General features: G+C 42.5%; 1 protein-coding gene across 2 annotated transcripts in view; it reads right to left on the reverse strand.

Annotated features, from left to right (window-relative positions):
- Nucleotides 1-3709, reverse strand: part of ETF1 (eukaryotic translation termination factor 1) — a 25414-nt gene extending 21705 nt beyond the window's left edge. For both annotated transcript variants that reach the window (XM_004381046.2, XM_023735583.1), the window contains exons 1-2: nt 3591-3709; nt 3327-3430 (exon numbers count right to left, since the gene is read on the reverse strand). In XM_004381046.2, the coding sequence (XP_004381103.1) occupies nt 3327-3412 (86 nt within the window). In that variant the 5' untranslated portion in view covers nt 3413-3430; nt 3591-3709. The remainder of the gene's footprint in view (nt 1-3326; nt 3431-3590) is intronic.
- Between the last annotated feature and the right edge of the window lie 9976 nt (nt 3710-13685).

A 13685-nucleotide genomic window follows, 5' to 3' on the forward strand; every position in this document is an offset into this window, starting at 1 on the left:
AGTTCCTTATTCAGGATACCCGAAACCACAGTTCCACTGACATGGCCCTAGTTCCAGTTTTGGCTGATGAACACGTTTGTCCTCATTAAGCCAACTGTGGAGAATATACCAGGAGTACTCATAAACAGGGAAGTATCACCAATTTTAAGCGGGGCTTATGTACAGAAAAAGAATTGGCTGGTTATTTTCACTACTGCACATAGAAACTAATATTCAACCAGGCTTATAAGAAACCAAATAGGCATGTTCCACCCAACCTGAATGCAAATTAATGTGTATTCAAATTAATCTTTTAAGTCTAAATATTAAGTATAATGCTGGCTACCAAACGAAATCCTACCAAGTTCCCCATTTTAGCAATTTTGGCCCCTATAAATGCTCTTCCACAGACAGGATAACATGATAAAATAGTCTGTTACATCTCAGACTACATTCTGAGTAAATCTAGTCTTGTACTTTTTGAACACAAAATATATCCATTGTGCAATATGGCACATTAGTTTGGGTCCTGGGCTCTGCGACATTACAGCTCTTTGCCATTTTGGACAATAAGTTACTAACCTCTCAGCCACAGATCCCCTGTATATCAAATGGTGGCAATTCTTATTATAAAGATTAGATGAAATAATGTATCTCTTAGCACAGTGTCTATAACATACTAAGTGTTCAGTAAATTATTGTGCTTACTTTATTCTGTTCAGATGTATTTATTAAAAGAGTCTGCTTTTGTAGGTAGTTCCCTTTCAAGCTATATTACATTTAGGTCATATATTAAGAGGCAATCACATATTGACTAGTATCTCAATTTCAAAATCACTCTTATTCCAGCACATCTTGATAGCTAGTATAAACAATTAATCAATCCCTGATTCTCACACTCAGAATTCTACACTGCTGGGGAGGAAAAACCTTGTTTCCAAAACAATTCTAAGAAAATTTAAAGTGTCTGACTTTAACATAACTCAGGCATGAAAATATAATCTTGCTATTCCCCAAAAGAAATTGGTATGTACTGGAAAATTTCTGAGCCAAACAGAATAAACTTCAGACTTTTTTACCAAGAAGGCCAAGATTTTAAATTTTCAAAAGCATAGGGTGGGGGTGGGGGTAGAGAAGAAGCAAACTAGGACGTAAGTTATCAATCACATTGTTTGTTTAGAGAAGACTCCCCAGCTTAATCCTGTCCAAGATGTTCAAATTACATCTATCATTCAGAAGGAAAGTTGTACCTAAGAACTTCATTTGTAGCATGCTTTAAACTTTGAACCTTGCTAAACAAAGAGGTAAAGCCGTTAAAGGCTTTAAAAGAGAGGTTTAAAAGTTTCCAGTGCTAGGTAACATGGCTAGAAACAAATTTAAGAAACAGTTTCCTCCATCAAACAGTAGAAAGGAATGCTGTTACTTGTTAAGCAGTGTTATTTTCAATGTTACTTCACTCAGATAACAGAAATTATAGTCGTGAATCCACATTTTAGACTGCTTCAGAGAACATAACGTGTGCAAATTCCAATGTAAGAACCTGTATACACAAACAAACTGTCATCTAAACTGCCTCCAAATAAAAGTAGTAAGAGAACAAATCTATAGGTCACATCCACCAACTTTAAACAACACTGCAACAACAACAAAATCTATAAAAGCCACTGCTCAATTGAAGGCTTCAAGTAACACAATGGAAAATTCTAGTGAAACTAAAGAATCTGGCTAATTCCTGGTAGTGCATCATAATGGGTCATGACCTATATTAGCCCTCCTGTACATCTGGGGGATAATTATTCACTTTACAATATGGCACACAATCATCTCTGCTCAAGTTTCTGTAAGATAAAATTAAGTAGGCCTGATTATTCTATTAAATTAAAAGAAAAACAAATCTAAGAAATAAAAAAACAAGTTGCTACCTTCAATTCACATTATAATCACTAGTTTCTATAGCACACCAGTGAAAGAGTGAGCCAAAGCCCATGTCATTGAACAGAACCAACTTTCAGAAGACTCACCCCAACTCTGTCACTAATTTATTAACGAAAAAAACACCATGGCAAAACCAGTCTGCTAACCCTAGGCCTTCAGTGGACTCAAGCACACCTCAATTCATTATGGTAGTAACAATAAAGAGCTTGAGAGGTGGTCCTCTTACCATTGCAAATCTAGTGGTCAATGACAAACCTGGGTTGGAAACTAGAATGTCTAATTCTTGTGCTGAAATCCACTTCTCACATGGCCTGGGGGCAAGCCACTCTGCTATTCTAAGAATGCTTAGAATATGTAATGTTCCAAGAAGTTTTTTTTTTGGGGGGGGGGGTATTTCCTTTTAGTAAAAAATTTCTATAACTGGGAAAAGAACAAAACAGTGACAAAACAGGAATATTTCTGGCACACCTTTCTCAAATGAACATTAGGAAAAATAAGTACGTGGCCAGTTTTAATCTAGTCTGTTATTCCCACAATAGACACACCTACAGTTTATTTTACAAGAGACTCAAAACTCACTTAATTTCAACAAGTATTAGTACACCACGCACCTCTACAGTGGTATGCTCAGATATTCCAGAGAAAGCCAAGAGGGACCTTGTTGTTAAGGTTCATATCAGAAAGCCCCATAATCCAGATTTCTTCTGAACATAAAGATCTAGATACGTCAAACAAAACCTCCCCTCCCCCCCATCACTCACGCGTTGGTATTTCCAGTTTATAGGTGGGTCTTGGAACAGCTAACACCAGGAAGCTCCAACGTAATTAGAGGACTTGGGGAAGTCATCTTGAGGAGACGGAAGACCCAGAAAAATCAGGGGAGTCGGAGACAGGTTGTCCCTGCCACCTCTCTTTCCCGCCCCATCCACACTTCATCCACTCGGACCTCAGAGGACCGGGAGGGGGAGGCCATTTTAATGAAGTCTGGCTAAGGAACGTGAAGGAAAGGGAAGAGAGGAAATAAGCGAAGGGAGTACGGAAAGGAAGGCCGGGCCCTTCCCAACAGCGCCCGAGTGGGCTGGCAGCACCTGGGGCTCGAAAAGTGAGATAATAGATTCAGGAGCTTAGAAGGGAAGAAAAGTAGCGAGGCTATTCGACCCTCACGAAGGGGTCGAATAGTCTGAGCCCCGAGAGCGCGCGGCCCTTTACCCCCAAAAGAGGGAAGGACCCCTTCTAGAGACAACAGCGCAGACCCTCGCCCCTATACCCGGGGCTACTACCCTGAGGTCCAGAAGGCGGGAGTTGGCTAGTGCCTGGTTCTCCTCATCCGGCCATGCGGCGCGGGGGCGGCCATCCCAAGGGGTCCGGGAACCAGGAGGGCACGGGGGGTGGGGGGCAGACACGGCGCTCACCCGCGGGCCGCCTCCAAGCTCTTGATGAGCTTCTTGATCTTCCATATTTCCACGTTCCTGTCGGCAGCACTGGGGTCGTCCGCCATCTTCTCGCCTCCTCCTCCCTAGAGCGGCCCGGCAGGGCCCGGAGACACCAAGACCACAGAGTTAGCGCCGCCGCTGGGGCAGAGCGGCCCCCTTCCTCGCCACCCTAAGCGGCCCTCCTCTCTCCACCCCGCGCGTCCCGCCGTGTTTCTCGCTGGCTTTTCCCTTCGCCTGGCTTACCTAAGGGCCCAGTCCTGGGCGGCTGCTCCTCCCCGGCGGCGGCTCCGCGGCGGCGGCGGCGGCGGCGGCTCTGACGTAGGACACCGGCTCCCTCTCTCCAGGCAGCTGCATGTGTTGCAATCCGCTCACATGGGGCCTGTGACATCACTTCCTCCGCCAGGGGCGGAGTGGATGGCGGCGGGCGGAAGGGAGGGGGTCGGGGAGTGCGGAGAGGGGAAGCTCTGCGCGCGCCGCGACTCTCCATTGGCTCTCTGAGCCGCGGCCTACAATGGGCCCGTCGATTGGCCACAGCTGAAGTTGCGCGGCCTTGTGAGGTAAGGCAAGGGGGTGGGAGGTATCGCTTTCCGTTCCGGCCCGGCAAGCCGGGAGAAGGAAGAGGGCGGAACCCCGTGGCTCTCGCGAGGATATACTTAGCCCTCCGCCAGGCTGGAACGGGGGTGGTTCTTAAAGGGCGAGGTGCAAAGGTGTTCGTCTGTTCCATCTCTCCTAAGTGACAGAGTGGACGTCTGAGCCTGTGCGACGTGCGGCTGGGCAGTCTGACCCTGACACGCTATTTGAATGACGCCTGAGAAGCCTCAAAGAAGCGTATCGCGTTGAGCGGCTTCATCGGAGACGAAGTACTCAGGCCCTTGCTTACGTCACGACTGCGTGAGACTCTTTGCCCCCCTGGGCTGAAGACGCAAATACCTCGTTGCTGGGATTTTGAGGTGGAAGAAGGCAGGGGCTGCCTGAGGTCGGAGACCTGAGGTATCCGACCCCATGAATGGTCTGAGCTATTTAGAGTGGAGATAGAGTGTTGAAGTAAGATGGGCAGCTGTTTAAATTAGAAGTTTATCTTTTTTAGTTAGGTTTTTTTATTTTATGGCTCTCTTCACCTACTTCAGTCGGATTCTTTCAAATATTTGAGCGCAGACGGTGTGATAGATCTTGTTTTCCTGGGGATACAGGACAGAACCAAACTGATAATAGTGCCTACCCTCATGAAGTTTACAATCTACCCGGTAGTTGAGTTTATAACTCTTTGTGATTTTATACTTTTGTATAATAAAATAATTGCACAAATATATAATTGTGGTAAGTACTGCAGAGTGCTCTGAGTGTGTATGACGGGTCTCAACATTGGAATGAGACCTAAGGAATAAGTAGGAGTTTGTCAGGTGAAGAATGTGGCCATCTTCGAACACGTTATGCGAACATATTTGAGGAACTACAAAAAATCCAATGTGCTGGAGTAAAGTTGAATGGGGAGAGTGGTGTGAGAAGGAGGCAGGGGACAGATCGTGTAGGGCCAGGTTGTAAGGCAGGTTTAGGAGTTCAGCCTCTTTTAAGAATAGGCAGCTTAAAGAGTTCAGAGCTAGGGAGGTGACATGAAGATTTATGGCTACGTTTTTAAGGAGATATTTCTACTTGGGTTGGAGAAAGAGTGGAAGCCTAGCGATCATTTTAATTGCTGCTGTAATGCAGGTGAGAGATGATAGTAGTTTAAACTAGAAGTGAATGGATAATAATGTTTATAGGAGCTAGAATGGATAAGACTGGATGATAGATTGTGGAGGATGAGGAAGAATGACTCCCAGAGTATTGAATGACTCCCAGAGTATTAAAAGATTTACTGAGATGGCAAAGATAAGGAGCAGGTGTTAGGAGCTGATTGAGAATTTCATCTTGAGCGTTTTGAGATTGTTTATGAGACCTGCAAATGTTGATGCCAGTCAGGCAAATGGATTCGTGTGGACTTTGAATCCTTTTTACATGTGATCTCAACTTTGTCTGCATCTTGGAGATGCGGTGAGGGTATCATCCTCATATCATAGTTGGGGAAATTGAGTCAAAGGAAGATGAAAGGGATTTGCTCAGTCACACAGCTAATTTATGGCTTCTAGATTCCATGTTCAGTGTCTTGTGCATTATATCATGCAGACGCCTCATTAGTTATATTTCCATAGGGTGGGGACCAAGATTTCCTATAGGGCAACTCTTCTCTCCCTCAGGAAATGAATTTTCTCAATATGGAATATCTTCTTTAGGTTTCATTTTAATTTTTCATCATATGCTCACTCATTACATAATATTTTATTTCTGTGTGCTATTCATGGTACTTAGTAATGAATCTTAAATAATCATAAACACTGCTTACTGGCTGACTCTATCTCTGGTGGCACAGTGGTTAAGTGCTCGGCCGCTAACTGAAAGGTCAGCGGTTCGAACCCACCAGCTGCTCCATTGGAGAAAGATGTGGCCGTCTCCTCCGTAAGGATTTACAGCCTTGGAAACCCTATCGGGCACTTCTCTGTCCTGTAGGGTTGCTAAGATTTGGAATCAACTTGCCGGCAGTGGTGTTTTTGTTTTTTATTGACTGACTAATTTACTGTGTCCCAAGCTTTTCTCTACTTCATTCCTCTTGCCCATTTCCTATTTTCTACAATGGGTTGCCTTGATCTACCTTTCCTGCTCATTTATATGTTTGTGTTTATTGTATTGCTTGAGGTCTGTGCTTGATGGCTTTACAGGCTTTCTAGACCAGCTGACAGGCTTGCTGTTCAGTGATTCACGCTGAAATAAGCATGGTGACATCCTAGGTGGGATTGTTGTCAACGTTTGAATCCTTGAAACTTGGTGATTACCAAGATATGCAACATGTTTTTAGACTATTTCAGATCCAGACAGTTTAACTGTAGCCCCCAACATTCACCTGCTTAGTTGCTGCAGTTACCATCTCCGCATTCAGAATTGGTGATCAATGTGTTAGAGGTAAACACATCTGGGATGGATTTCCAACAGAAGTGATTTGAGAGGAATGGAGCAGGAATACTATTCCCTTCAGCACAGAGGAGGCTTCAAAGTGGGACCATGACCACTCAGTGTTTGGGAGGAACCTCCTGTGATATAAGGATGATACAGATTTTTCAAACTGCTCTATGGTGAAGATAGAATATGTAACCTTCTAGGGCACTCATTTTTTCTTTAAAAAATGAAGGAATGGTGCTTGATGATATCAGAACTTCTTCCCCAGCTCTAACATTAGGTAATAAAGTTATATGTTGGGGTACAGGAGATATTCCTAGCATATGGGTGGAGTAGGGGAGAAAGGAAAGGGATGGATTGTTGTAAGTTTTGATGTAGAAAATACCGATAACAGCTTGAGAACATAGTGCTGTTAGCTGTAAAATGAGATAATGGTTGCTAATGTGGAGGTGAGTTCAAGAGTAGCCAAGGTGAGGTAGGAGGGTGGGAAGGGTTAGTTGTGGAAAGCTTTGTTAAGGGCTCACTCTTCTGGAAGTCAGGGTTGTTAGAGGAAAGACCTGGAGCTAGGCAGCCTAAGGGTTTAACCCTGACTCTTCTCCTTAACCTGGGTGTGGTGTGATGGATTAGTTTTGTGTGACCTTTCTTGCCATTATAACTCCCAAGTGATTGGGTGGGACTGTGCAAATAGGGTAATTGTGGCCCACCAAGGGGACTGGTCAGTTTTGCCATCCCGCTGGGCTTGAAATGAGCCACCCCAGAGGCAGGAAAGACAGGATCCCACAACCACCAAGGAAGAACAGCCAGGAGTGGGGAGTGTGTCCTTTGGACCCAGGATCCCTTCGCTGAGAAGCTTCTGGACCTAGGAGATAGTGAGCTGTAACCTTGAAGACAGTGAGAAGCGGCGGCAGAAAAATCGCAGGAGAGACTGGCAGGAGACCACCCAGAGAACTTCCCGGCCTACAGACCGAGAAGGCTGAGTGCCTTTGGGCCAAGGCTTACTGGCAGAGTGTAGTGCCTCTGTGCAGTTATTGGCAGAGGCTAAAAGAGCTTTGTAACACTTGCCTGAGCAGGGCAGAGGCCTAGGACCAGAGAGGTGTGACTGCAAGCACAGCTGAAAAGAGGCTGTCTTGATGGAAGAACTGTATCCTGAGTGTTCCTGAGACTGAATTGTAACCTTTTACTTCTCTAATAAACCCCATAATCATGAGTATTGTCTGTGAGTTCTGGGTGGCCATTGCAATGAATTATCGAACCCAGAAGAGAAGTAGAGAGTGCTGTGGCAGGGATGGCTGGTGTCAGAATTGGTAAAAAGTTTGGAGAGAAGAGGTAAGTCTAACTTCTGCCTCAAAGGAATCAGCTTTGGGCTGATGTTGATCTTGATTCTCTCTGCATCCCCTTGTGAAGTTAGACGAGGAGGTCTGACACCACCGTGCCATTTTTACAGGTACTTTGTGGGACTACTGTTGGATTAAAAAACTTACATAAAGTGCCCAGTACCATTCCTGTTGTTGGTTGCCTAGCAGGCATGTAAGAAGTCATCCATGAATGTTAATTCCTTTAGTTTCCCTTAATTTTTTTCCTCTTCCACTATTTTCTATACTCATCTGTTGAGGATTGGTAGACAATTATTCACTTCATTCTCCAGCAGAAAATAAAGTTGAGAGACTAAAGATAGAGCAGATCCAAAGTACAATTCTTGGGATTTGTTTTGCTGGTGGAAAGAGGAGCCAGTAAAATAGGCCTGTGGGATCTTTCCCCTGCTTCAGTGGCTGGTGCGTTAATAATTGTTAGAATTTGTGGCTTTCAGAGTTTAAAATGAAACTTCATTAAACCCCAAACCAAACCCATTGCCATCAAGTCGATTTTGACTTATAGTGACCCTATAGGACAGGGTAGAACTGCCCCATAGAGTTTCCAAGGCTGTAATCTTTACAAAAGCGGACTGCCACATCTTTCTCCCGCAGAGAGGCTGGTGGGTTCAAGCCACCGACATTTCAGCAGCCGAGTGCTTAACTACTATGCCACCAGGGCTCCTTAAACTACATTAGTAAATTTTTTCTCTGGGCCTACGTATCTGAATAGTTTTGTGTGTGTGTTCCACGGCCCTGATCCTTCAAAGAGTTCCACAGAAGATTTTGTTTGAAGAAAGCTGTTTTTGTCCCTAGAGAAATAAATAATAGTTAGAAAAATCTCTTTTTAGACTCTCTGCCCTTAAGCATAATGAATTTGAGGAATGCAGTTCTGTAGATTCCACCCTTAAAAAAAATAATCTTACAGTAAGTAAAAGCCAATGGAAGAGGAGCTAAGCTGTAGTGGTAACAAAACTCACAGGATTTAAGATTTGTGTAAACTGACTTAAGACGGTTATCTGTGAGGTATAATGTGTGTGAAAGTGACTTGAAATTGTCAAGTGTAAGGTATCATTTACTCCCCTTGTGGACACCTAGTGGTAAACTGTAACGCTTCAGTGGGAGGGAGGGCTTCAGCTAAGACATGACAGCAGTTTCCTCTTTAGGTAATGAAACGTCTTTACATGAATTTGTCTTGTTAAATTAAGCAAATATGGGCCTCTAAATGCTTTATCCTATAATGATCTCCTCCTTTAAGAACATAAAGCCCGTAGGGAACTAAAATTATTTTCCTTTTGTTCTCCAGTTATCCTTTTTTGCTATAATTTTTTTTTTTAATTGTACTTCAGGTGAAGGTTTACAGAATAGTTTCTCATGAAATAGTACACATATTGTTTTATGACATTGGTTAACAACCCCACGACATGTCAACCCTCTCCCTTCTCGACCTTTTTTGTTTTTTTTGGAGAAAATATACATAGCCAAAGATACACCATTTCAAAAATTTCTACATGCATAGTTCAGTGACATCGACTACGGTCTCTCAGTTGTGCTGCTATTCTCACTTTAGATGAAGGTTTACGGAACAAAATAGTTTCTCATTAAAGTTAATACACATGTTGCCCTAGGACAATGGTTAACAACCTCACAACACATCAACCCTATCCTTACTCAACTTTGGGTTCCCTATCACCAGCCTTCCTGTCCCCTTCTGCCTTCTAGTCCTTTGTCCCTGGACTGCTGTGCCTCATTAGTCCCATTTGGTTTTATGGGGCTGTCCACTCCGCGGCTGAACGGTGAACCTTGGAAGTGACTTCACCACTGAGCTAAAAGGGTGTCTGGGGGCCACACTCTCGGGGTTTCTCCAGTCTCCTTTAGGCCAGTAAATCTGGTCTTTTTTTTGTGAGTTAGAATTATGTTCTACATCCTTCTCCAGCTCTGTCCAGAACCCTGTTTTGATCCTGGTCAGAGCAGTCAGTGCTGGTAGCCAGGCACCATCTAGCTGTACTGGAACCAGTTATCCCTTTTTTTAAAAAAGAGTTCTAGGGAGAGTACACTAGCTAGAGTAGGTCTTCCCACAGCATATAAGCATAATTAGCAGGGAGAGACTAGTGGCTAGCCATACCCTTGAACCACCTAGAGAGGTGAGTGCTTAATGTTTCCTTGTTTGACTCAACAAGAATAGTGAGATGCGGTTATGGATTGTGTCCCCCAAATAGTGTTGTAAACCTTAACCCTTATAGTGGTTACAGTCCCCTTTGGGAATGGGTTTTCTTTATGTTAATGATACAATATTTGTGCAGGGTGTGTCTTAAGTCAGTCTCTTTTGAGATACAAAAGAGATTAAGCAAACAAGTGGAGATGGGGGAAGATAGGCACAAAGTCACATAAAGATCACCAGGGAATGAAAATCTTCCCCCAGAGCTGACAGAGAGAGAAAGCCTTTCTTTAGAGCAGGTGCCCTGAATTTGGACTTCTGGCCTCCTAAACTGCATGAAAATAAATTTGTTAAAGCCTCTGAATTATGGTGTTGGCAAAGAATATTGAATATACTATGCACTGGCAGAAAAACGGAACAAGTCTGTCTTGGAAGAAGTACAGCCTGAATACTCATTAGAAGCAATGATGGCAAGACTTCGTATCACATACTTTGGACATGTTATCAGGAAGGACCAGTCCGTGGAGAAGGACATTATGCTTGGTAGAGAGGGTCAGTGAAAAAGATGAAGACTATTAACGAGATGGACTGACACACTGGCTGCATCAGTGGGCTCAAGCATAACAATTTTAAGGATGGTGCAGGTCGGGGCAGTGTTTTGTTCTGTTGTACATAAGGTTGCTATGAGTCGGAACCGAATCCACGGCACCTAACAAAGCCACCTACTTGTGGTATTTCTGTTATAGCAGCACTAGATAACTAAGATAGATGCTAATCTTTTAGTTCAATTCCATAAATGTTTTTTCAGTAGCAGTCTGCTGCCCGGCACTGGGATGAGCGTTGAGAAGTTTGATGTAGCCCAGTCCTTAAACTTATGGTTGCTGGGGTTTTTTGGTGTGTGTGTGTGGAGAGATATAGGCACGCTAACCAGTATAAAAGAAGTAGCTGTTTCTGGGACTGAGACAGAAATGAACAGGATGAGCCTGAACATCCTGTCATATCAGTAAGCAAGGAAACAAAGACTACTAGAGTCCTGTCAAAAGGACTTACGAGCAAATGGGAAGAGGCTCCCACAGGGCAAAATTAGAACGATATCAGCATCAATAATTGTACTTCAAAATATATATGTTCATAATGAAACCCAAGAAACCTTATTGGCTTTACCTTCGATTAATAACAAAACCAATTCATTCTAAGAATTAGTAAATAAAGGAAAAGAAGTAAACATTAACCTGCCTTTCCATATAAACTGTATCTTAGGATAACTAGATAACTTGTTATGAGGGAAAGTTTCTCACTTTAGAGGCATTCCAACTAAAAATGAAGAAAAGATGGAAGTACAGTACTATATACCCTTAATGAAATTAGAGATCTAAGTAATGATCATCAGTGGCTGCTAACATCACCAAAGAGCCAGCCAGAATTATGTACGTTCTGATGGAAGAACACACCACCTATTAAATATTCTTGCTAAAAGATTCAATTAGATCAAGTGTGCACAAAGGAATGTGTTAAATGACACAGGGATGTAATCAGCAAACACTAGAATGCAGGAAACTCTACAGGACACATGATCCAGTTTCTTGAATAAATTGCAAAGTGGGAAAAAGAGAAGCAGGGAAACCTATAGATTGAGGTGAGGGCAATATGGCAAGAGGTGTGGAGCTGAGGGGGAGGGTATGAACTTAAGCCAATTAGGTTTTAAGGCAGATTTTATTGAGCTTCTATTTAGGAAATCTATGGTTCTTAACCCTTTTTAGGTTATAGACTCCTTCAACAAACCAGCAAAAATAACAGGCCATTTTTCCCAGAAAAAGTAATACAATCTTGCATTTTATATCAGTGACTTATAGAACCCCCTAAAGTCCACTCATGCGGACTCCCCACACTCATATCCCATCACCATCTCTCCCAATCCCCACCCTCTGGGTCGGGGGACCAAGAATCAGTTTAAGAGCCTGTGTTTTAGGTGAAACATTTTATTTTCCTGATTTCTGTGTTGTCACCTGTAATTATTAAAGGCTAATTCAGTGTTCAGATGCTGCCTCTTTAGGTGAGTAGCTTCCTGACCTGCTGTAGTGAAAACAGATTTGATGACAGCTCACTGTATTAGGTCTAACCATATGAAATTAACAACACTGATCAGATTTGACCTACTGAAACAGCTGTTTCATATGGTTCTACTTTCTGTAATTGCTAAAATAAGACCGCTTTCATGTAATTCACAGTGATGTAGGTGACCCTATAGCTCCTCTGTCCTTGGGCTTGTTTTCACTGAGTTCTGCACTCTGATACTAAAGGCCAGGAGTGAGAGAAAAAGCCCTTTAAAAAAGCAGCCTTAGGACTGAACAGAATAGAGTTGCAGTGATACTCAGTGAAAGGTTTTTTTCTTGAAATTTCTTTCCAAAATTTGGGTGTCTTCACTCCCAATTTTTTCATGCACCATCTGTAAGAAGTTGCTTTTACTGCCCCTTCTTGCTATAGAATCTCTGGTATAAATGTTATACTTAAAAAATTAAGCCACCCTCACAGATTACTTTTTAGAACCCCACTGCCATCAAGTGGTTCTGACTCATAGCAACTTTCTTATAGGACAGAGTAGAACTGCTCCGTAGGGTTTCCAAGGAGCGGCTAGTGGATTCGAACTGCCAACGTTTTGGTCAGCAGCTGTGCTCTTAACCACTGTGATTACTTATTAGGGTACCTTTATAATGAAATATAAATCAAAGCAATACTGAAACAAATTAACATCTTATTCTCTGTAGTAACTGATGCACTAAGGACACACCACCTGTGTAGTATTCCTACCAATAATGTGTGACCAGACTGAGTACAAAGGAATAACCAAATTCAAACAAGGGGTATTCTGCAGAACAAATCGCCAACATACCCTTCAGAAACGTCAAGGTCGTGACAAAAAAGGCAAAGAAACTTTTTAAAGGAAACACAACTGTCATGTGTGATCCTTGAGTCAATTAAGAAAATTTAAATATGGATAGTATATTAGATAATAGCATTGTATCTAGTTAACGTTCCTGATTTTGATAGTTTTGGGGAGAAAGTCCTGTGCTTACAAGATAAATACTGAAGTATTTAGGAGTGGAAGTGTCATGATGTTCAAGGGGGGAAAAAAACACGTACGCGTGTGGGTGCAAACAGTTTGTGCTCAACCTCTGGCCTAACGGTTGGCAGTTTGAACCTACCCAGTGGCAAGGCAGAAGACCTGGCAATCTGTAACACTAAGGGTTGCCATGAGTTGGAATGGCATCGGCTATTTTTTTTTTTTTTGGTGTGTATACATAAAGCAAATGTAGCCAAATGTTAATTGGTGAATCTAGGTATAAGACATGTCTACTCCTATTCTCAGAATTTTTTAAATAGGTTCGAAAATTTCAAAACAAAAAGTTTATGAAAAAATATAGGTAAATAGCATAATTTTCTTAAGGTTACATAGAATGAGTTGGCAATAGACTTGGACTCTGTATCCAGGAAAGTATAAATCATAGGGTTGCAAATTAATTTTTCTGGTCACTCCTATCCTTGGCTAGCCCAGGAAAATTCCAGGCTACATTTTTTAAAAATACCACTATCAATTTCTCCTTGGATTTTTCCAATTTAGAACTTTCATCTTTTACCAATTAACTAGTTTCTGGATTTGGTATAAGTTGCTCCCAGATGATAACACAATTTATACATACATTAAAAAAAAAGGGGTGGGGGACTTAGAAAAACTAAACCACCCACATTTTTGGACAGTGGGGAGACTCATTGCTTCAGGCATTGTTTTAGGTAATAGCAGTAAGCAAAAGTCTCTAGCCTCAAAAGGACAAACAAAAAGGGTAA

Source organism: Trichechus manatus, unplaced genomic scaffold (assembly GCF_000243295.1).
Source record: "Trichechus manatus latirostris isolate Lorelei unplaced genomic scaffold, TriManLat1.0 scaffold00080, whole genome shotgun sequence".
NCBI lineage: Eukaryota > Metazoa > Chordata > Mammalia > Sirenia > Trichechidae > Trichechus > Trichechus manatus.